This window comes from Onychostruthus taczanowskii, unplaced genomic scaffold (genome assembly GCF_017590055.1).
Source record: "Onychostruthus taczanowskii isolate IOZ18803 unplaced genomic scaffold, ASM1759005v1 scaffold30, whole genome shotgun sequence".
In the NCBI taxonomy this organism is placed as follows: Eukaryota; Metazoa; Chordata; class Aves; order Passeriformes; family Passeridae; genus Onychostruthus; species Onychostruthus taczanowskii.
The window spans coordinates 9,000,647-9,025,639 of record NW_024500350.1 but is presented as its reverse complement, the minus strand read 5'-3'; the positions used below and the strand labels follow the sequence as shown (position 1 = coordinate 9,025,639).

The 24,993-nt window shown below is 39.2% G+C and overlaps 1 protein-coding gene across 7 annotated transcripts in view; it reads left to right on the top strand.

Annotated features, from left to right (window-relative positions):
- The window catches only part of CCDC57 (coiled-coil domain containing 57), a 34,526-nt gene that overhangs the window by 2,322 nt on the left and 7,211 nt on the right, over positions 1–24,993 (top strand). The window contains exons 1-9 of one of the 7 annotated variants that reach the window (XM_041409025.1): positions 700–846; positions 3,582–3,688; positions 7,944–8,105; positions 13,390–13,579; positions 14,530–14,630; positions 17,556–17,784; positions 18,461–18,597; positions 22,562–22,684; positions 23,052–23,271. In XM_041409025.1, coding sequence (XP_041264959.1) covers positions 8,001–8,105; positions 13,390–13,579; positions 14,530–14,630; positions 17,556–17,784; positions 18,461–18,597; positions 22,562–22,684; positions 23,052–23,271 — 1,105 coding nt within the window. In that variant the 5' untranslated portion in view covers positions 700–846; positions 3,582–3,688; positions 7,944–8,000. Of the gene's footprint in view, positions 1–699; positions 847–870; positions 1,157–3,581; positions 3,689–7,943; positions 8,106–9,008; positions 9,143–13,389; positions 13,580–14,529; positions 14,631–17,555; positions 17,785–18,460; positions 18,598–22,561; positions 22,685–23,051; positions 23,272–24,993 lie in introns of those variants that run through there. The other 6 variants (XM_041409026.1, XM_041409027.1, XM_041409022.1 and 3 more) reach the window with 6 other exon arrangements.

The window sequence follows — 24,993 nt, the reverse complement described above, 5'->3', positions numbered from 1 at the left end:
TGTAAGGCAAAAGCTCATTATATGATCTGGAAAAACAGAAGAGTGACAGAACATTACAGGAAGTTTGCCTCATGACTTCCAGACAAGCAAGTCATCTAGAGTGACTAAGGGAAAATCATGCTTTAGGGCTGCTGCATGTGTTACATCTTCCTCCGTCTGACCTAGACAGCGTAAAGCAGTTTAGTTGATGGATACAGTTTTTAATAATTAAGTGTCTTGGAACCAGAATGTGTTTATCTGTTCTGCATGACCTCATGTTGCAGTTGGCCTGAGTTTGTTTTACAAGCTTTTAAAAGTTTTTCACGATGCAGAGGGAGTTCAGAGAGGACTCTCAAAGTTTGTTTACATCCGTTAACAGCTGTACTTGAAAGGGGCAAAGAGTCTCCTTCTTGATCTGCGCTGAGGAGAAATTAATAATAAACACTTGCATAAACAAAATGTATAGGAAGACAAGTGAACGAGAGAGTGAGATCTGAGAGTATGGGACAAGTACTGTCTGTGTTTTGGGAGAAGGGGGTCTGCCAAGGAGCAGAGAAGAGGCTGCTGTGTGAGAGCACTGAGCACGGAACGGCGAGAAGGCGAGGAGGAGAGAATACGCTGCCGGCTTCCTGCAAGTGCCTGCAAGGCGAGGAACTGAGAAACACGAGGGGGACGGGCGGGGACGGGCGCTGCCCCCGCGAGCGAGGGCGGGAGCGAGGCGGCGCCATGGAGACGGGAACGGCCCGGCACGGCCCGGCACGGCCCGAGGGCGGCTGCGGCCGGGAGCGGAGCCGTGCCGAGCCCGGAGGCGAATCGCGACTGCGCTTTTCCATCGGAAGGCAGCGCGGGCATCCCGCTGCGCCGCAGGTTGTCCTTCGGAGCTCCCGCTGCGTCGCCTGCGCATCTCGAGCCCTTTTCTCTCTTCTCTTTTTTCCGTCCTTCTGCACCCTTCCTGCTAAGGGCCCTCTCTTGTGCTGTCCCTGAGTCCAGAGCGTTGTCTTGTGCTCCTCTCTACTGCCTACATCTAACGGGTTTGACCTCTTCAGTCTGCCTGCCGTCTGCTCTCCTGCCACGGAATCCTGCCTGGTGGGCTCCGCTTCCTGCCAGCCGGCCCTGCCCTTGGCAGTGTTGTCTTTGCTGACACTCGACTGTCTTTCCTCCTTCTGTGCACTTCAAAGTTAGTTAATCTTTTTAACCACGGGTAGCCACCCGATCCATTTGGAACAACTGTAGCTGAAAGTGTGATACTGAAAGAGCAGATCTTTGAGTATTGCATGTTACAGGCAGGGAGGCAGTACTGTTCATGGATAGCCATAATAGTGACTTTTTTTTTAAAGGCACTTCTTTTGAATGGTCACTTTTTAAAATAGTCAGTTCTTTTAAAAAGTTACTTCTCCTTATGCAAATGAAGAAGATATTACTTACACTATCTGTGCACGGTCACATGATTTGAACATTGCCAACAAGAATCAGAATATGAAAACACTATTTTAATTAACTTAAAATTAAAGGGGATGAATAGGGATAAGCCAGCAGAATTGAAAGACCATCAGATCATTGTGTCCTTTAGCACGGTTTGTTCCTCAGTATACCTGGGAAGAGCAAACTTGAATTTTTTTATACTTCCCGCATCCAATGATCAGTGACTCATTTTTCGATCCTAGGGAACTGAAGTAGTCTAGATTGTTTGTGAAGAAAAATGTTATTTAAATTATGACATCCTTTAGCATAGAGGTATTGCATAGCATTTTCTGGTCTGAAAATCTCTCATTTAAAGAGATTAAAGGGGCACTATTTGAAAGGCATGCTTGTCCGATTTGTTCTCTACATCCCTGTGCTTATTCAGAAGGGATTATCTGCAACTAGTGACACAGAATAATACTGTACAGTGAGAGAAGCTATATTGACTCCAGAGATTTTCCCAAATCTCTGGAGAGAGCTGAACAGAAATAACTTTTTTTTTTTTTTTTTTTTTTTAAGCATCCATACTGCTTAAAAACAAAGTTGGGGTTTTTTCTTCTACAGAATTTATAATCAGATAAGAAGCAAATATGGAGAATAAACAACAGGAAGAGGTGGATATGAAGCAAGTTTTGCATGTAAAAGCACAGGCTCTTTCTGTTGGTTATTTCCTTTTAAACTAAAAGCAGACAAATGGGACACAGCAGTTAATATTGTTAATAAAAGAGAGGGCTGAACTGTGCCTTGACTCATCATACATATCTCAAAGAAAAGAGAAATATGTGTGCAGCTTGCAGGGTGGAGGGAATAAATACTTATTTCTTGTTCCGTCTGCACATAATTATTGTTTAATGTAATTACTGTCTTCAGAAATAACAGTCTCTTTGCAATTATTCTCTGCTTAAAATGGTAATTGTTGTAAAATGCTGTAAACTGTGCTGGATCCAGCTACATTTATAATGTAGAGATGGCTGGGTAAGTTTTAAATAATTTTTTTTTTGTTATTGTGGGTGATCTGGTCAAGACTCTGGAATTCATCAAAGATTACTAAATGATTGATGTTAATGGGGTGTATATGCAAATTCATTTAAAGCTAGTTTAGGAGTTTTACATGGAGCATATCCATTGGGATTTGAAGGAGAAATTTGAGTCTCAGCAGTTGCCTCTTTGCCGGACTGAGCTGGATACTGATCACAGTACAACAGTCATTCTTCTGATCTGCCTTGCCCTTAAGGGTTTGGGGATGAACAAGGGAGGTACAAAAATGTCTGTCTAGACTACCCTGAGACGGCACTTCGGATAGACTTGGTTGGTGTGCATGCGTGCTGGCTGTGGGATCCAGATTACCTGGGCTGAGGTTTAAATTTAAAAGCAGAATGTGAAAGTGAATATGCATTTAGGTGATTGTTACTCTCCAGTTTTAGTTCAGAGTTTGGACTCTGCAGGTATTATATGACCAGTCTTATCTAATCAATTGCAACGGTCATTCAGCTACCTAAAAACCCTGTAATATACAGCTGAAAGTAAATAGAAGGTTGCAGAACAGTACAGTAGCAATAAAGGCTGTGTGACAGGCTGCTGCAAACCTGTTAAGTCTAAGGGATTAATGCAGAGCTTTAAAGTTTCAGTGTATCATTAGAGAACTTACTGGTCTTGGTAGCAGTATCAGCTGCTCAGATTTGTTTGAAATCCTGAGGAGCTGATACTGGATCGCAGAGAAACTTTTTTGTTGATAGCAATTAAAAATATTGGGAGAGGAGGGGAAAAGATACAGAGCTACTGCTGTTTTCAAATGTATCTCAAAGATCAGATTTCTGCTGGTCAGCCTTTGTTTTGCAATTTTTTTTCTTATATAACAGAAAATTTTGAGTGGAGAAGAAACTCAGTTATACTTAAGTGGAGGTCTTGCACTACTTTGCAGAAGATCCTCTATATTCTGTATGCAACTAACCTTTTGAAGGATTGTTTTGGGAAATAACATATACTCTTATAATTGATTTCCACTAACTCATGGGGAAAAGATGTTATGGTGCCTGTTTCTTTAGGAAATTACAGCATTCTGTATTAATAGTTACGTGTTATTGTTAAAAAAATTATATGGGGATCACTCATGCTTTTTAATGTAAATTTATTTTTGTTAGCTCTAAGAATAGTCACATAGGTCATCTGCATGAGGATTATGTGAACCTGAAACTTCACATGGAGCAAAAGTTTCAAGAACTGGAAGACGCTGATGACAGAAATTGGTGTAAGAATGTTGGACAAGCAATGTTGTGTTGCTGCAGTGTCATCTAGCAATCATTTTTTCAGTTTTATTTTTTTTAATCAGCATGTTCTGGTTTAACATTTCTATAGTTGTTGTATAAGCCTTCTCTCTTTTTTTTGGTCTATTGTTTTATTTCTCTAAAACTTGATTACATTTGTAATTACAATTTAGAAAACTATGCCTTTCTTGTGTAGTAGCTGTTGCTTTGCTTGTTTGACAGCTACCCCTTGTAAGGAATTGCTAAGAATACGTTTAGTAATGTGAGATTGCGTAAGATTATTTTATGTAGCAAGCACACTGCTAAATTCGTTAACCTTGAAACTACAGGAAAGGTCAGCATCTAGAAAACAGAGGTAGCCTTAGGCAAGATGAATAAATGTACACTGTTTATCATACTCCTAATTACAAGGTGCTTTTTTCCCCCCCCTTCTGCTTCTAATATTCCTATATTTTACCACAAAAGGATCACCTTACTAACGATGAAATTTTATCTTCAACTGTGATACCCTAGGGAGGCACTATATCACCTCTTTCTATACAACAAACTTTAAAGAAAACTTTCCTTCTTTGTATAAAAATGTATTTGATATTGGAATTCCTTTTACTAATTTACATATGAATGTTCTTAGTCGTTAGAACTAGAGCACTTAATTTTTGTCCTGTCAACCAAACCAATATATAACATAAATGGAAGTGGTATTGTTAAGCAATTGTGTCTTCCACCCAACACCTGCCAATCCAAGTCTTGCTGCCCTCTCTATAGTATTCCTGCTAAAATAATGAATCTGATCCAGCACTCTCTTTCTCATGGGCTTCCCAAAGACAGTTTATGAACCTGCCTGAAGAAGTGTGAGAACAGGAAGAATATTTGATAACTGGCGTGGAAGTTATGGTGCATTCTGTGGTTGAGCTGTAATGATAAAAGCTGGTTAGCTGCTGTCCACAAGCCTAAGGCTACAGCATGTAACACACATGATTTCTCTTACCACACTGGAGAAGAAAAAAGTTATCTCCATTGTTTATGCTTACAACTGAAGAAGCACATCTTCCATGCTTGCCACTAGATCTCCTGCAGTTATTCCCCCTAATCTAACATGATTTTGTATCAAATAGACAAAATCCCTTGTGATCTCATTCTCTTGTTTTCAGTTGTATTTTATCAATTTAATTCATCGAAGTAGTTTCTCTCAAACACTTTTTAAAATGCTTTATCAGTTTAGCCACTGGATGGCAGCTCACTGCAATTGTTCAGTTTTCTGGAAAATCCATGGCTTCTTTATGAACAGTTTTTCATGCACTTACAAAACATAGGTGTTGTGAGGCAAGAATTTCACATTTGTTCAGTGATATCTTTACTGTTGTCTTTAATTTTCATGGTTTGGAGTAACTTGCAGTGTTACTTTGGGAGAATTTCACAGTAAATGTACATTCTGTAGTACTGTTCTTACTTGGGTTTGAAATGTGAAGTCTTCTAATAACAGGTGATTCCCCCCCCCCACCCCCCCAGAATGACAAACAATATGAATGGTTTTGTTCTTTTCCTTTAAATTAAAATTCAGTTGCTATAAGGGGAGCAGTGTGGGGAAGGAGGGAGGGAAGAAGTTCCATAGCATCTCCCATCAGCCCTCTTGTCACTTCATCTTCAGAGAGCAAAACATGGTAGTATTTTCCTAGCAACTTTTCAGTAAGGCTGTAGTTTCTTAACTCTTCAGTAGTTCTGCAAGTATACACTTTAAAGGCCTCTTGACTGCAGCCAAAATTTTCCCTTCTAATAATACTGAATTGTTTTGCTTGACGTAAACAAAAGCTTAGACTAGTGAATTATGTACCTTTAAGGTTTTTTTATGTGATTTCACATAGACTACTTCTTATGCTGTTTCTATTGTCATTCTGCAAAACCAGAGGGAAACAGTTAAATTTTTTGTCACCAACAGATCCATATGTATATGCATGTGCACATAAGAAGATGGATGTCCTTGCAGCTTACAGTAGATTTTACACTATAATCAATTTCCATTTATTCATGTGCTTAGAATATATATTTAACTTCTGTTAGGGTTATTTCTTTTATATTCAAAAAAGTTTAAAAAAAATAGAAATAAAAAATACCCATAACTTTCAGCACTGGGGACATATAGCACCTTTCTGCTCCTCTAGAAGTCAAAAAGGAAGTTCAGTTATTTCTGTTATGCATAGTATTTGACATATTACAGGTGCTTGGATGGCTGTAAAGGAATTGAACTTTAATGTCTATAAGATGGGGGCTTTTGTAAAACAAGTGGTTTTTTCTCTCCTCTCTCCCCAGTGGTTATGTGATTATGAAATCTGATCTTCTTTTGCAAAAGATATTGTTTGGCTGATTTGTTTACTTAAGTTCCCCTTTGCTGTACAAGTCCTGTTAGGGGACCTACCATAGACCAGTTTATAGGTTTCATTCAGCACCGTCTGATTCTTATTAGAATGGAGAAAGTTGATGTGATGATTAAACTCCTCATACAGTGTTTGAAAGGTCTGAGACAATCCAGTGTTGCCATCAGTACCATTGTTCTAGTGTTAGCTATATGTTACTCCCTTTGTAGGTAGTGCTTGCTGAATTTGATGTGGGAATTAAAAAAGAATGTGATTTTCACAAGCAGACAGCTGAAAAGGGTTAACTTAGTTCTGTCCCATGAAGTTAACTTATTTTAAGCTGTTACCCATTACTCACAGAATGAATGACTGTATTATAATCTAAAGTCATTCCTGTGTGAAACACGTGAAAAGATGACTGTTGTTTTTGCTGCTTTCTTCCACCTATGTAATGAACTAGGATAGCAGGAAGCATGGGTATTTGTGGTACACATTCCTAGTGACTGGTTTTTTTCCTATGCAACCAAGAACTGTGTATAGGTATTTGAAAGAGCTCTGTCATCCTTCCAAGGCTGGTAATGAGGAATTCACCCTTCAAAAATCTCTGTATATGCAGTGCTCACTAATTATCATCCAGCATTACTTGGATTGTTCTCTGATGTCCATGTCCACTTGCTTCAGTGGTGTTGTAATTGATACCTTAATAATTTGACAAATTGAGTTATATAGGTAGAGGGGAAAAAACCCTCACTTGATACCATTGAGAAAAACAGACAAGCTTTCAGGAAGAGGGCTTATAGGAGTTTGCTATATTTTCCAGCTGTGTTGGTTTTTGTGTAACAAAATTAATTATTTCTGCCTATATACTTTACCTTTAGGGTAGCAAAATGTTGCCTGGCCTGTTGTGGTCTCCATGCATTCCTGCATCTTGAATGTTGCACGATTGGAGTTTAGCTTTTGGTTTGGTTTACTTGTCTTGGGTGTTCTTTAAAGGACACTGCTGTAATAATGGATTCAAAACCACTTTGTCCTATTGCAGTCTTGACTATAAAGATTGCATAACCAACTGCTGTTCACTCAGCAAGAACAAAACAACCACAACTGCATGTATACTTATTAAATGTAAATGTTGCTTACTCTGTCATGCAGTTTAAACTGATGGCACTTCAGAAGAAACCTCTGATCTTTGCAATTTTCTGACTTGAATTCTTGATTAGATATTTCTAATACTGTTTCTAATACTTGCACCTTCTACCTCTTTCTACACTGTGTTTTCAAGGTATGTAAATGCAGCAGCCTTTTAGCCTAGAAATTTTACCCTGACAATTAATTCCTAGCTCTTTTGTATCTCACTTCTGATATCGGCAAAACAGAAACATGCTCTGGGTGGAAGTAGTGAGAGTGGTATTGATATTGAAGGGCAGTTTATGCCTCTTGAGCTGAGGTGACCTCCAAAGCTGATTGTAAATACCCATACAGATGGACCCTCAGAGACTATTGAGTTCCATGCAATTAAAATGCTTTTGTTCAGTAAAATGTTGAGACTAGAATAGAACAAAATAAAACAGATAATTTAAAAATTATATATTTAGATAATATAGATTAGATTAATTGTAGATATATATATATATAGATATAGAGATATATAGATACAGATATATAGATATATAGATATATATAGAGATAATATAGATTGGATTAATTATATATTAGATTATTATAGATAATATAGATAGATAAAATAGAACAAGGAAAGAAGATGAGGACAATAAACAAAGGTGGATTAAACTAAACAAAACCAGATCAAAACAAACAAACAAAAAATATCCACAAAACATCCTTAGTATTTATTCTGCTGAAATCAACAGTTTTGCTCTGTGTCTCATAGGTCTAAACAACAACTGTCTCTGGCAGCTGAGCAAGAACAATTCTGAAACAAAGTAAAATGCAAGCAGAACTTAACTGGCAGCAGCTCTGTGAGAATGCTGAATGCAATTGGTATCACAAATCAGAGGATCCAATACACAGCCTATCTTCATCAAGAGAGGAGGTGAGAATTTAAAATTAACACTGTTTAAGAATCATCTATTGCATAGAGAGCTATGGAATCTTCTCACCATGATGTTTCACAGGGAAATATGTCTTTAGCTTTCTTTCAAAAGTCTGTAAAACAGTATTTATATATTGTGTACAGCAATTCATCACATGTATTTTATCAGAGATCAGATTAATTTTCATGAGCAATCTCTAATAGTGGCCTTTTCTCCCTTTCCATGTAATCAAGTTGGCTTGAGAGATGTTTTTCCTTTGCCATTGTAGCAAAAGAAGAAAGATGTCTCTTAGACCAGCTCGAGGGCAGAAAGAATTTCAGATCACAGTACTACTTGAATTCTATCAAGAGGACAATATTAGTCCTGAAGAGCTCTTGGGTGGTATTTTTGTGTAGAAAAAACCCCTATTTTGTGTAGTGTAAAAACTTCAGCTTCTGAAAAATGAAATACATGCTTATTGTTTAGAGACTATTAGACAATGATCTAACAATTCTCAACACCCAGTTGTGCTGAACTCACAGGTCCAGAGGAAACATTTGTTTCTGAAGTTCAGAATGCTGGCATTTACTCTAGGGTTTTATTTTATCATTGTCCTTCCAAAATTATTCATAGGCATCAATAGCTGTAGTATGTGAACATATTAGAGAGATAAATCATCGTTTTCCATTTTACATGAAGAAGATAAGAAAATTATGATAAATTATTTGTCTGTTAGGGCAGTTTTTGACAGAGACAAAAGGAATGTGCTTAAGTCCCTGTGCTATGTTTTAAAGTATCCTTGATTTCCTTCTTTTTCTTTTAATTTCCCTTTTCCTTTCCCTTTCCCTTCCTTACCTTTCCTTTTCTTCTGTCCCTTTATCCTTGAGCTACTGACATCCTCTGCCTCCCCTCCATTCCTTCAGTCCCAGGCTCAAGCTGATGTACAGAAAACAGACTGCCGGTTGCATGAAGTGAAGAGTGTTCTTTCTGCTTTGACTGTTGAGAGACAATACAAGCATCGTTTAATCACAGTATTTCACCTGAAGGGGAGAAACAGGTTAGACAACACTTAGTGTAGACATGGACAAATTCATTCTAAGACAACAATATTATGGGCCTTGTTTCCACTGAACTTAGTGTAGGCAGTTCATCTATTTCATATGTTTCATTCAAAATACAGGCATATCTGTCCTGGAATACACATAGATTAGGTGTCATGGGCTTAACTGCAGCTCTCATTCATTACACACTAGCAAAAGGAGCAAGCTGGATATAGACAGTTGCTCCAAAATGTGACAACATACTGTAGCATCATGGCAATCAAATGGGAAGAATTAATTTCTGGAACCTCATTCCTGAGGTTCTGTGTCAGTTGCAGTTCAGGGTAGATTTTAAAGTTGAAAAGTTACAATTTTAAGGCAATGTTTCAAAATACTAATATGCCAGCTGTTTAAAATATTTTAATGTCTTGTATTTGAGTGTCACTAGCTAGTTTTCCTTTCATTGCTACCTCTTAAATTGCTTATATTTTAAAAAGCCATTCAGAGTTGAAAATGTAATGCTGGTTTGAAGTCATGCTGAAGGATAATGCATTAAGAGTAGAAAACTGCCTTTGGTAAAAGAGTGAAAGCAAAGTGTATGCTGCAGTGCACTGTCCTGGGTGCCTACAGGTGCTCAACAGGGACCATTTCAGAGCACGCTACCAGAGCTTGCTAAGAAAAAGCAGTGCTAAGCAAGCCCAGTAGTTCCTGAATGCAGAAAATATTGTTTTCAGAAAGATACTTCCTTAAGACAATTTTTATTGTAGATAAAAGTAGACTGCTAGCAAAAACTTGCTATGGAGCAAGTAGTTTTTCCAATTTTATTTCAAACTGGACTGATTTGCTAATTGATCATTGAGAAACCAAGAGAATCAGGGGTGGGCACTGTTTCTTCTTTATATTCTTATATTCTTCTTTGTATTCACTGCTCTCTTCAACTGTGGATGGCAAGACTGTCTTCATTGTCACTCTTTTTCTTTGGTTGTTAAAAAACTCTGGCTTTTGCACTTTTGGCATGTAGGATAAGCAGTACTCATCTCAGCAAAACCTTTTTGGTCTTTTTCCTTTTTATGGGAAGGGCCAGTGTTTAAAAAACTAAATAACAAAATTTAAAAGTCTATTATTCTAGTCTAGAACCTTTTCTGTACAAAATGAAGTGTAAACAAACAGAAGAAAACTCACCAAGACATTTGTGTCAATGAGTCCTCTTAAAGAAAGAATAGTACACTGGCTAGCCTCTGGTTCAGATGACTGATGCAAGAAAGATCAAAATTTAAATATACCTTAGTACGCTATCTTCAGTACACAGGTCCTTTTCTTCAAATTGGTCTGAGACCCCAGCAGTGTGCTAGAAGTGTTGCAGTAGTCATTCTTGGCCTTTTAATAAGTAACTGAGATGTGAAACAACCCAGCCTGGAAAATCTTGATTATAACTTATATTTTAGTATGACTTAGAGTATGCTAACTAGAGCATGCTAATAATATCATACAAGTGCACAGAAGAGGAATGAGTGCTTCAAGTCATTCTGGTTTATTAGGGTTTTTAGGGTCTTCTCTCTAGACCTATTTCCACTTACACAAATCTGGAACAGTTGTATTTCTGGTTTAAACTGTGATGGTTCACGTGTACATTGCAAGTTGAGATGAAGTCCTGGACCCCAAAATTCACATCTGGGTGTTGCATTGCTACCTACTGGTGCCTTTCCCTGACGCACCTTAAAAGCCTTGGAAAGACTGTAAAAACAGAATAGTGATTATTCACATCTTCTATGTAGCCTGCACTGTTAGGGCAGAAACAATCACAGGAGAAAGAAGCTGCAGGGCAGTTTGTCTTTATGCCAGAGAAATTTAATCTGAAGGCCATTAACATTTCAGATGAGACTTTCAGATGACACTCGCAGAACAGACTTATGAGTGGGAAAATAAGAGGACTGAAGGAAGTGGGAGTGATGGAGAAGATGGAAACAGTAGTGTTTGAGGCTGTGCGAGGCGTAAATGTTGAGACTGTAGTATTTTGATGTGTCTGAAGTATTTTGACTACATGTGTTAAGCACCTTATGGATTGCCATGCTCTCTGAAGAGGCAAAACTGCTGCTTTGCAAGAATTTAAGTTTAGAGTTAAATATAAAGAAACGTTTATGGTGTCACTGTCCCCGGACATGTTTAAAACAAGACTGGATATGGCACTCAGTGCCATGGTTTAGCTGATGAGGAGGTGTTAGGTCATAGGTTGGACTAGATGATCTTAAAGGTCTTTTCCAACCTAGTTCATTCTGTGATTCTGTTTTAGCAACATTTTTATACAAATACTCAAAAGACATTTCATGGTCTTTTCCTTGATGAAAAACATTTGATCTGAGCAGCTTGTGAATTAGGATTTGTTTAGTGACTGTAGGAATATATATTCCTCTATTGCATGGCTTCCTAATATTCCTGTATCAAAGAGTATCTGCATTTCTTAAATGGATGATGACACATGTTTCTGTCAGTGAAAGAAGAGTTTACAGGGGTAGAATCTAAATTCTATATTCTCTGTTTGGATGAAACCACAGTTATAACACATTACCACTGACCAAACAAAAACATTTAAAAATCTTTGCAGACACACTTAGAATGAAGAAACAGCAAAAGTAAATAATATCGGGACCCTAATATTCTGGTCTTTATATGCCATAAGTCCTACCCATAGGTACTTTTTCCTGAAGATTGTGCTGGAATTTCAAGTGACCAGGAAACGTGTTTTCCAGTCAATGTCCTATGTTCTACATATTGTCCATTGTCCAGGTTATGTGGGTGTAGTCCACACACTCCTTCCCTTTTTTTGGCTTAGCAGAGGACATCCAGCTTTTTTATGTTTGCCTGGGGTTAGGTTTTTGGTTTGGTTTGGTTTTGGTTGGTTGGTTTTTATTTTTTCCCCAGGAATTTTCTTCCCATTTGTAGTCAGGGAGATGGTGAATGGACAGCGATCCAGAGACATACCATTGTAATGGTTCTGGGGGAGTGGGAGAAGCGGAGGAGGGGGCAGAGTTATTCTGGCAGTTTCTTAGGTGGGGGTGGGCAGTCTTTGCCCTGCTGGGAGCAGAGGCGGTCGTGTGGTTTCTCTTCGCCTTGGACCTCTCCTGCGCAGCGGTTCTTCTCCACTGCCGTGGAGCTCCGCCTGCCGCCAGCTTCCGAGTCCGTTGCTTGCAAGAGAGAAAGGGAGTCCCGGCGGCTCCATTGGCTGGGATCGCGGGCTGCCGGCGCCGAGAGAGCCCAGCCCAGTCCCCGCGGCTGCCCGGGGAAGCCGTTCCCCCCGCCGCCTCCGGAACCGCCGCTTGCAGCGCCCCCGAAGTGCCAGCAGCACGTCCGCCGGACCTCTTCCCTCTTTCGCAGTGGGAGATCGCGGTGAAGCCCTGCGTCCCTTCCAGCGTGTACCGGCTGCCGTCAGCCATGCCCAAGGCCGATCACTGCTGCCGTGGTGCCTGCGGGAGTCAGCCCTTCCCTCGCTCTCATCGGCGCTGCCATCGCCGCGGAGGTGCCGCTCTGCAGCTGGGGCCGCGGCCGGCGCTGCAGCCTACAGCGCCCCTTGTCGGCTGTCGTCGTAACTACACCAAAGGGGACTGCTTGGTGGGCGGGCCGAGGCTGCTGGTGGTGTTTCTTCTTGCCCTTGCTGTTGTTCCTTTTGTGTATATATATATATATATATAGAGAGAGAGAGAGAGAGAGAGAGAGAGGAAGAGAGTCTAGTAAAGAACTGTTATTCTTTTTAATATGTCTTTGTCTGAAAGCCCCGTAATTTCGAATTCATAATAATTTGGAGGGAGGGTGTGGTCTTTCCATTCCAGGAACATTCCCATCTTCCTTGGGAAAGATCTCTCTTTTAAACCAGGACAATGTTATTGTCAACAAATGATCTCCAATGACGCTTTCAAGAATGTGACAGGTCAGAAAAGGGACTGCTGTTGAGCCCATAAGTTCCTTAAGGGGAGGTTTACCTGCACATGGAAGAGAGATAAACCACACCTGCAGAACAACAGTTATAAAACAGAGCTAGCTCCGGTGCCATGGTCCTCCCCATGTGCACCTCCTCCTATGATATTCTCAGTACAGCACTTCTTTCCCAGGCAAATCCTCAATAAACACATTTATTCTCCTCCCATGGTACTTTTCTCCCATATATGTTCATGGGTTGACAGTATTAGGATCTCTGTGTGTGGTGGTGTGGAGAGAATATGTGTCACTTATTAATGAAGGGTTCTTTTTGTCTTATACTTTTATTTTCCAGATATTTCAGCATGGTGATGAAAGTTCTCTGTGTAAATATATCATCCCTGCTTTGGAAATAAAAAAGCTGCAGGAACAGAATGCCAGCCTTCGGGCTGCTATTGCACAAATGAGGAAAGAAATGGAGAGTCTTGATGAGCAGATGTTATCTTCTCTTCCTCAAACAGAAGACAGACAGCTTGCAGAGCAAGGTGAAATTCTTGACAAAGAACTTTAAATTCAGTTAAGAAAGTTTAGCAGTCACGGTCATGACCTATGAAGGCTACCCAATCCATGAGTGTGTAAAAATTGTTATTTGATTGCACCATACACAAGAACACAGTAGCCTGAGATTCTGTATTACCAATTACTATAAAACAGTTATTAGTGAAAAGAAATACACACGCACACACTATAAGTCACTACAAAATTACCACTAGAAAAGCAATCATGTATATATTTTGCAAGAGTAAAGCAATTATATGTATATTACAGAATTCCTGATAGTGAAGTCAGTATGTAGAATCACAGAATGGCTTGGATTGGAAGGGATCTTTAAAGATCTCCTAATCCAAACTCCCTGCCATGGGGGTTTACAGTCCATTTACAGTATATCTACTGAAGTGGTGTACAAAAGGAGGTTCAGGGGGAACTTACCACTATCTACAACTACCTGAAAGGGAGTTGTCATGAGGTAGGGATCACTCTCTGTTTCCTAGTAATAAGCAATAGGACAACAGAAATAACATCAAGTTTTGCCAGAGGAGGTTTAGATTGGATATTTTTAAAAATTAAATCTTAAAAATTATTAAATATTAAATAGTTAAATATTAAAATTTTCTTTTTGAAAAGGCCTATTCAAGCATTGGCACAGGCTGCCCGGGGAAATGGCTGAGTCACCATCCCTGGAGGTGTTTAAAAGGCGTGTATGTGTGTGGACATTTGAAGACGTGGTTTAGTGGAAGACTTGGCAGTGTTAGGTCACTGGTTTCAACTTGATGACTTTAAAGGTCTTTTCCAACCTAAGTCTATGGTTTTATGATTCTGTAACTAGACAAACTAGACATTTATATGCATGAGACAGTGTTCTGATGCAACTCTTGCTATGAAAGCCTAAACTCTCTAGAAATACATATACATTCATATTTTACTCCTCTTTTAGGTTCACTGAGCACAAACAAAATTTCAACTGGAACCACACTGAGCAACATAAAAGCCAGTTCAACTAAGTTGCATTGTATAGTAAACCCAGACACAGAAGAGGTATGTTGAGTTTAAACTACTTAAAAATATCTGTATGTATGTGTGTGTGTAATTAAATACCTAGTGTATTATTTTTGTTTGAGTAAATATTATAAACTGAAGTAATACGTGCTTATGTGATTGGTCAGATGACAGCCAGCAAAGATTTTTTTAGCCCAACTTACTCTTATTCTTTCTAGGCAATAAATTTTGACTTGTCATCCCTTGGCACAAGTCACTTCTGATCTTGCAAGCTGGTCTTGATGTGTTATTTTCCCACTTGCAAATGCTTAAACTACTGTGGATCACCGATTCAGGTTTTCCATTGTAAATCCGTATTTTAGTCTTTTTTTTTGAATGCCTAAACATAGGGTGCAGGTGAAGTAAGTAAGCAAAGCCATAGTGATAGTTTTCTTTTTTTCCATTTAAAATAACAGAGTTTCTGTGACCATAATCTGGAAATTATTGGCTCCAGCACTAAAGAAGAAGAGGAAAGTTTATTGTGGAAACTAGTAAAAATAGAATGTAAACTTTTGCTTGTACATATATTTTTCTCTTTTTCTTTTGTATCAGCTCTGAGGAGAGTTTTTCCTCTACTCTTCTTTAGTACCCATCTTTTCAGTGTTTTCTCTGTTGTGTACTGCAGAATTTTGCTCTGGACATAGATCTAAAGGTAAAAAGATTTCTGAGTTCCTAATTCTACTCCTAATTCTACAGCTTACAGTCTGTCACCTGAAAAAAAAAAAAAAAAAGAATCTTCTGTGCAATGCTGTGGAATGTTTTTCTGAAAAGTTCAGGAAAAAGAAAAGTTTATGCAAATGGCATTCCTTGCCCCAGCCAGGTGATGTGCTTTTGTCTTTTGATCCAGTGAAGGTGGTCCACAGTGTGACAACCAGTGATTGGTCATTGCCTTCACCTCACTTTATGTTAAGCTTTAGAATGTCAATTTCACCAGCGAAGGTAGATTGTAATAATTTCACACACACACAATCACACAGAATCACTGAGTTGGAAGAAACCTTCAAGATCATTGAGTCCTACCCAGCCCTAACACCTCACCTAAACCCTAGCACCGAGTGCCACATCCAGGTTTTGTTAAACAGACCCAGGGATGGTGACTTCACCACCTCCCCAGGCAGCCATTCCAGAACTTTATCACCCCTTCTGTAAAAAATTTTTTCCTAATATCCAACCTATATTTCCTTTGGCACAGCTTGAGACTGTGTCCTCTGGTTCTGTCAGCTGCTGCCTGGAGAAAGAGCCTAACCCCACCAGACTACAACCACCCTTCAGGGAGTTGTAGAGTGATAAGGTCACCCCTGAGTCTCCTTTTCTCCAGGTGAGCACCCCCAGCTCCCCCAGTCATTCCTCACAGGGTTTGTGTTCCCAGCCCCTCTCCAGCCTCGTTGCCCCCTCTGGATGTGCTCCAGTGTCTCAACGTCCTTCCCAAACTGAGGGGCCAGAGCTGGGCACAGCACTCGAGGTGTGCCCTCACCAGGGCTGAGCACAGGGGCAGAATGACCTCCCTGCTCCTGCTGGCCACACCATTCCTGATCCAGGCCAGGAGCCATTAGCCTTCTTGGCCACCAGGGCACACTGCTGCCTCATGTTCAGCTGGCTGTCAGCACCCCCAGGTCCCTTTCTGCCTGGGCACTGTGCAGCCACACTGTCCCCAGCCTAGAATGCTGCAGGGGGTTATTGTGGCCAAATGCAGGGCTCGGCACTTGGACTTATTAAATGTCATTTTATTGGATTCTGTCCATCCTTCCAACCATTCCAGGTCTCTTTGCAGAGCCCTCCTACCTTCCAACAGATCAACACACACTCCCAGCTACTTGTGTTACTTGCTTTTATACAAACTGCTAGATGTGTGTCAAAGTGCTGTTCATTTTTCCTTTCACTTTGGTGTCTTAGTATTTTCAGACTCTAGTCCTGCACTAATTTCTCTACCTTTCTCCCCCATACTCTTTGTAGGCCTGCATGCTTTCCCTGTAAGTTCTCCAGAGCCTTCCTTTTAATAATAAAACTATCCAAAGAAATAAGAGCATAGGAGTTGCATGGCACAATAAGGCAACAATGGTTTAGTTTTTTCTCAGTATGGATAATAGCTTTCAATGTGTACTCCTTGGATCATAGTGTTTAGGGTGATTTAGTTGAAAACTGATTGTGTAATCACTGTAAACAGTTAGTGTAGGATGTTTCTAACTAGTTTATATGTGAAAGTGTAAACATACCAATGAATAATTGTAAAACAATTTTAATGCATGTGATACACTTAGATACTTGTGGCAATGTGTGAAATGTAAAATGTTTACAGGGAGATGACTGTTCAGTGAATGATGACTATTTAAATGGCTATCAAAAAGTCTCCTCTGTGGGGGCTGAAAGAAGACAGTATATAGGTCTTGAAAAACAAGGATGCAATCTTTTGGGTATATACCTTACCATTATGTATATGTACAGGTGGACTCAGGAAGCAAGAGACAAAACAGATTGTAGAATCTTTCCTTTTCAGTAAATGTTTTAAGTTATATCTACCCCTTTTGTTTGCATGTACAAATCATTAAACAATATACACAATGATTAAAACAAAGAAGGATTTGTAGCAGATTGCTATTTGGTATAAAGAGCTTTTTTCCACATTTTATCTTAAAATTAAGTGCTCTTTAGTTTACAGTTATACAGTGTTTATGCTATGTGTATTATTTTACACTTACAGTTGACAATATCTGGGGGAATGTCTCGGGCTGTTACAGTGTTTTGCTCCACAGTTTAATTTGTCCTGTACTGCTAAAAAATGTTGAAAATGTGCCCTAAAAAATGGACTGTAGCCTTCAATTTTACACTTTTTCTTCAACTGACCTCTCATGCGTATTTGTACAAATCCCTGAACCTGCAGACCTCACTTTCAAAATATTCATTATAAGCACTGTCTGTTTTATTTAGGGGCCAGAACCCAAAGTTCTTGAAGAAAACATGGTTGCTTTTGGACAACAGCTACCTGATGTAGGTACTGGTGTTGGTTGTCAATATAGTGTCAAACACACTCTACGAGGAATGCAAAATAAACTCAAGGAAGCAGCAAGAAAAATTTCAATTCTGAACCAAGAAAAGAGGCAGCTGATTGAAATGGGAAACAGACTCAGGGCAGAACTTGGAATGGTGTTAAAGAAAGGTAAATTTATTCTAAAGAAAAGTGCTAGCTTAGATATTTAGAATAAAATGGACAGGGAATCAGTTCATCCTTTGAGCTGGGGAAAGCTAGGCTTCATTATAAAAAAAGGTGCTGGACCTGACTGATTCTTGATCTGCATAGCTCATGTGAGACTGTGGTACTAATCCTTGCAAGTAAGATTATCCTGTGATAGGAGATGCTAAGATCAAACAAGAGTCTATGTAGTGACTTTTGCTGATAAACATCTTAGATGAAGAAGACTCTTAGAGTCATCTTAGATGACTCCCTGGTGCCTAGATGTCAGTGTGGGAACTTTACTTTAAGACTTTGTTTATGTGCATAAAAGAGGTAGTGTATCTCTCGGAATAAAAACTAACACTTTAGGAAAGTGGAAGAAAAAGCAGAATAAGTTTACTGTAAACTTGAATTAAGAGTATATATAATGTAAAAAGATTTCACTGTGGATATCTAAGTTCCATGCATAGTCTTTCTGGCAATGAAATAAAGGGAAAAAAGCACGAGGCACATTTCTGCATTGCACTGAAACCATTTGCAATGAGAAGGCCTGTGTTCTGTGGTTCATTTATTATCTGCTGTAAACACTTGCTAGAAATGCAATATGGTTGACAAAATATCAAGAAAGAATGCCTTCCTCAGTATATTTTCTCCTTTACAGGAGTCTGGCATCCTGTTAGCTCTAAACACTGCACAGTTTGTATTGCCTCTGGTAGTCTTCTTCCAAGAGAACTTGTCAAAAGAACACAGTGTCAGCTATCAGTTCTAAAGCATCTACAGCACAGACTCACAACACAGGTAATTATATGCTGCTTGAAATTTAGCCATAATAAGCCATTAAGCCAGTTCTAATTCCATGAATATAACCTAAAATTTTGCATTTCAATTACTCTGACTGAGTTTAGCTCAAATCTATCTTTGGAAGGTTCCATAGAATCATTGCATATCTGGAGCTGGAAGGAACCCATGAGGATCTTTGCATCCTGATGTCACACAGGACAACCCAGAAGTTAAACCATTTAAGTTAGAGGCATTGTCCCAAATGTTTTTTCAACACAGAAAGGCTTAGGGCCATGACCACACCCTGGGGAGATTGTTCCACTGCTTGGCCACCCTCTCAGGGAAGAATTGTCTGAATTGTCTGAATTTTCCCTGATGCAGATTTAAGCCATTCCTCCACATCCTATCACCGGACAGCAAAATCAAAAACCAGCACTTCCTACTCTTCTTCCCCATCATGGGAGGAAGTTATAGAGAGCAGTGAGGTCATCTGCCAGCCTCCTCTTTTCTAAGCTGAAGAAGCCAAGTATCCTCAGCCACTCCTCTTAAATCTAGCCATCTAATCTTTTCACCATCTTTGTTGCCCTCCTTTGGACTTTTTTCTAATATTTATATATTCTTCTCATATTGTGGAGCCCAAAAATGCACACAGTACTTGAGGTAAAGCCATGTCAGTGCCGAGCATAGTGGGACATTCACTTCTTTTGGCCAGCTAGCTGTGCTGTGTTTAACACACTGAGGACACAGCTGGCACTCCTGGCCACCAGGATACACTGTTGACTCTTGCTAGACTTGCCAACAATCAAAAGCCCCAGACCCATTTCTTCAGGGCTGCACTTCAGCGTCTTGTCCCTCAAATGTATACAGACATCCATGCCTATAGTCCCAGGTACAGAATCCAGCTTTGTTGCTCATTAAATTTCATGCAGTTGGTGATTACCAAGCATTCCAGTCTATCAAGATCTCTTTGTAAGGTCTCTCTACCCAGAAGGGAATCAATGAGTCCTTCTCATTTAGTATCATCAGCCAACCTAGTGCACACTCAACTCATGTGTCCAGGTCATTGATCAAAGACTGGAGAGAACTGACCCAAAAATTGAGCCTTGGCAAACACCATTAGTGACTGCCCACAAGCCAGATGGTTCCCCATAAGTTTAAAGGGTTTGGGACTTCAAAAGTAATATTTTTAAACATGATCTTCAACCAAGGTATTTCAGAAACACATGTACTTATGCAGTGTAAATGCAATCCTGAATTACAAATTTCATAAGGCTTAGTTTTAACTAAGCAAGAAAGGCTGTTTGAAGGATTTGCATTATGTTCTAATATAAACTTTAAAATTATTAATCAGTGAGGGTATTTACAAATACCCACAGTGGTGGGATTTTAAAGCACCCATGTCCAAATGACTGTAATAGCACCTTTTCCATATAAAAAAGCAGGATATATAGTTAATCTGTCTCATGTATTTTGTAATTGAAACGCAACCTTTAATAGTTAAATTGCAGCTTTTATCAGAGAGACCAATGAATGAATCCTGGCTTCCCTAGTAGTTAGTGGCAGACCTCCCAGTAACTTCGATAGTCAGGATTTCACTGTGTACTTTACTTAATTGATCAGCAGATTTGTTCCTGTGGGGATTGAGTCAGAGCAGTTGATTGTTGTTGTAGTTTTGAAGGCAGTAAACAGTATTCTTTTAGAAAGGGGGAGGTTGTTGCTCTGAGGTATAAAACTCCAGTAGAATTATTAACCAAGTTTAGCTGGGGAAACACTTCCTCTGGGAACTACTCTGGATATTCTCAGTTCAGTCAAAGAAAGAACAGAGATAATTTCTCCCAGGCTGAGCCTGAGAATTTTAAAAGAAAGAATTAAAACAATTATTATCTCTCTTTCCGTAACCGTTGTTTATAAATGTAGTTCTCCAGAGTGTGCACCAATAATGTGAGATGTTTCTACTTTAAGACCAATCAAGTATCACCTTAGCGAGTCACATTATAAAAAGACCTGCTAGGGTGATTAAACGCTTTTTACCTTCTGATCCGCCTGAAGACTGGAATCTTCTTCCCGCCCCTGACTCAACAGCGTCACCGCTCTGGGCAAGTTGTTCCAGGGTTTGGACACCCTCGCAATAAAGAGGGCTGTCATTTGGTTGGGGTTTTCTTTCCCCTTATACTTAAGCAAGGTGTCCTGTACTTACTTCTTTGCTCGTTGTCACTTGGTCTTCCACTGTATACCAGTGAGATGACTCCAACTCAGTCATCTTTATCTCCTTATAACATCCTCATCAGATGCTTATACATGTTGAAAAGATTAATCTTTCTCTTCTGGAGGCCTGCAAGGCCAGCTGCCCCAACCTCTTCTTCTATATCAGATGTTCCAATTCACTGATCATCTTTTTGGCTGTTTGCTATTTTGTGGAATGCCTCAGCATGCTTGTGGATATATATTTTTTTCTGTATGCTTGTGATACTCTCATTAACCTAAAGTCACAAGCTTGGCATCCTTTGTTCACTTGAACTTTCAGTTCTCTGTTTCAGAAATAGCAACCTGTTTATTAAACAGTAACACTGGAAATAATTTTTACAAAGGAAATTAGGGTTCAGCAAACCAGTTGAGGAGACCTCTTGTAACCTGCATGTTTCATCTGTGCACTGCTGGGATTGAGGTCTGAAAAAGATTAGCTAAATGCTTATACCAAACGTACATAAAAGTGACTTTGAGATCTGGGCAAAATTACCAAAATTCAAAACTACTTTTTTTTTTCCTTTTCCACCTCTTTAATTATTCTTTCTTTCATAGCTCACCTTAGAACTTTGCTGACTTTCAAATTAAGACCAATGAATATTCATATCCATCCATCCCAGTCTTCTCTTGCTTTATTTTTAATGAGCAAGATATTGTGTTTGTGTTTTTCTACATATCTCATGTCTCCCATGTTCTGTTAAAAATCATTAAAGATGATTCTTGCTTTTGTAAGAATAAATAGATTTTTAAAATACAGTATGACTATGGCACTTGGAGAGGTAGAATTTGACTGTGAGTTTCCAGATGGTGAGCTAAACTCTGGGAGTAGTAGTTCAACCTCTTCAGCTGATGGGTTGCTTGGAGGTCATGGCTGAAGTGGCTGTCATTGAGGATCTTTCCACCTCTGGAACCTTTGGGTTTATCATTTGTCTAGACTAGAAAGGATAGCCCTTCTTAGATCCAAGCTGTTCCATACTCTCATTCCAGGCTGCTCTTTACTCAGAATATATCTGCTGAGGCTTCAGCTCCTACACAAAAGCTGAGCTTCTGGCTGACTTTCCAAAGACTACTATTATGCTAGTTTGGGTGTTTTTATTCTATGTGATCCTCTTACTGGCCAGGCTACTTTTGCTCCTGCATTCCAAGATCTTCATCCTTACAAAAAACCAAGATAATTTATTACTGTCAAAGCTACAGGAATTTTACTGTCAATTACTTTACATAATGGGCTTACATTGTGTTTCTTTAGTCTTAAATATATAGCTAAAGACTTCAGTGTTTATTTGCATCTCCTTTGACAGGGCTGAAGCAGTTTGCTTTTCATCAAATCTCACTTTAGTTGCTACAAGTTGAAAGTTGGTGAAACTTGGAGAGGTAAATTAGTTTATTTTGGCTGCTGATGATATACTTTTCCATAGCTGCTTTATTTTAGTTGGGGTTTTAGGTATTGTTTTGGAGTTTTTCTTCTGTAATTTAATCACAGGAGAATACGAAAGTGAAGAAGGACCCTGACGATATAAGCTTGAGCAACAAGCAAGGTGATAGTAACAGCACCAGGAAATGTAGATATTTATTATAAAGGTAGTTTGACCCCCTTGATCTGAAGAGAACATAATTTTGTTGAATATTATTTATAACTGATTATTTTAAATCTAGCAGTGTAACAGCAAAGTGAGCTATAAGGGTGTTAGTTTTAGGGACCATGAGTTACTTGTGTTAATGTAATATTTCACATTAGGAGCTGCAGTGCACAAGGCAACAGCATCCTTCAAGGTTCTCTTCTCTTACTGCCTGCCCTAGCTTAAAGGAAGAAGAAGCTCCAAGCAGCTGTGGAGAAGAAACAGAATTACCATCCAGTGAGGTACAGTGCAGTTTTATGATCAATGTAACTCACCTTCATTTGGCTTTTTCAGTTTGAATTGCTCAACAGTCATCTCCTCAAAGACTTAAAAACCTATGTCTTTTTTAAATTATGCATTGTTCCTGTACAAAATAGTATTTGTTAACACTAAGTAAACTAGGGTTTCTCAATCACTGTCATGATGTTGTAATTAATCTTCTTGTACAACCTTTCAAAATGAAAAATAATAATTCTCTTTTGTCTTGCCCCTTGCCAAAACCCTCTTTCTTTCCAAGTCCAAGATGCCACTATGAAATGTAACCAATTTTCTGATGTGTTTGATGTGAAAAGTATGTATGTCTGTAAGATTGTGTTTGAATTTGAACAGGTTTGGATAGATTTCTCTATTGAAAATCATGGGCCAGATACATTCTCAGCAACAAAGGCAGATACATCCACAAAGATTGTTCAAACTCAGCTGCTCAGTCAGAGTCCTAGTCATGTCCAGCAGGTTCAGCTTTCTTCATCTAGACCGCATACTTTCTGTCAAATTTTAGATACAGGATCAAGCCTTTCTCTACTCAGTCCTCGAAAGAACAGCAGCCAGGGTAAGCCTGCTTTGTAAAACAGTCACAATATTTGACTCTTCTGGAAGTGTGGAATTATGGTTTGTTCTGTCATCATTCTTTTACATACTGCTCCTCTTGTCACAGTCCTATGATCAGAATCTGAATGAGTTACTTGAAGGGAATTTCATGGTTGCCAGCAGAAGTAAGAATAAAGAAGAATGTCTGTATAGCTGTCTGGTTTAAATGCCTTCATTGCAAATACTTCTTCACTTTTATTAAGTACTCCTGTAAAATGCAACTTCAGTTTTGATGTAGTCTAAAACTTAGCTGGGGCAGATAGGGGCAGATATAAATGTGTCTGTTTGAGAACTGTACACTTCATGTGCTGGCAAGTGACTCTTAGATCAAATTTTAATTTGTAATTCCTTGCTTAATTAGTGTTTTTTTGTCTGGTTTATAGCTACAGTACTGCCTAGAGCGCTAAGACCTAAAAGCCAAAGGTGACATCACGGGCATAATGGTGGTATATGCTGTGCGGATTCCCTAGGATTTTATAGTCCACTGCAACAAGTTGGGATAGGAAACAAATAGAAACAGGCACAAATTTTTACATGTGAAAGAGTCTTTACATGTGAGACACTGTGAGGGTTAGGATGACAGGAGAAGGTAAAACCTAGGTCATAGACTGAACATGAATTAGTGTTACACTTCTACAAAAATCACCACAGGTTCTTGGAAATTTTAGCGAGAACACCGTTTGTAAGATATGTGCAGTGAAGTGTAGCCTCTTTACAGGGCAAGTTGTTAAGGAACTTTTTCATGACAGCTATTATGTTGAGCAGTGTATTGCAGCTTAATGTTACATTTTTCAAGCTATTGGTCTGTTCATGAAGTAATCCTTCATTGGCTAAACTTTGGGAAACTAACTCCTGCTGTAGGACAAAAAATAATGGACTTACATTATAACATCAGAAAAATTTTAGGGATAGCTAATAGTGGAGTATGTTCCCTAGAGGGATTGTAGACTTTTCTTTATAGAAGATAATTATAAATAGGCAAACATTTCTCCAGAATGTTCCAGTAAAAGTGGGTTTTGCTTGTTTTTATTAAAAAAGAGGTGTAGCTTTCAATCAGTTATTTCTCAAAATGCTGGAGGGCTTATGTGAATTGATTGGGCTTTTTGCCTTGATGTTATTTTCATCGTCATCATTATTCCTGAAATCTGACAGTATCTGTATAGCAATGTGGCAGCCATTTAGACTTTTCAAATGAGCCGTATTACCATTACATAGATATTCATATGTGATTGATCACATAGAGACTGCAGGAACAAGAATGCAGTCACTGGATTAAGGGAAGTGATTTGTTCCCCTAAATTTGATACTTGTGAGGCCACTGTGTCCACCTGTGGACCCTCTTGTACAAAAGTGTGACAAACTGGAGACCAGTGGAGAGCCACTAAATGGGTGGGGCATGGGAACACATTACACAAGAAGAGGTTTAGAGAACTGGGTTGTCAGTTGTGGAAAAGAGTAGGTGAATGGTCTCACTGGTGCTTTTTAACTACCTGGTGAGGGATTTTAGAGAAGACAGAACCAGACTCTTAGAGATGCACAGTGAAAAGTGGCAATGGACACAAGTTGTGTCAAGATACATTCTGAGCAGGGAGTGATAAGCACTGTGACATTTCACCCACAGGTCCTATCCAGCCTATGTTACATCTATTTTTAAACCAGTGTATGGAGGCAATGAACCATCTTT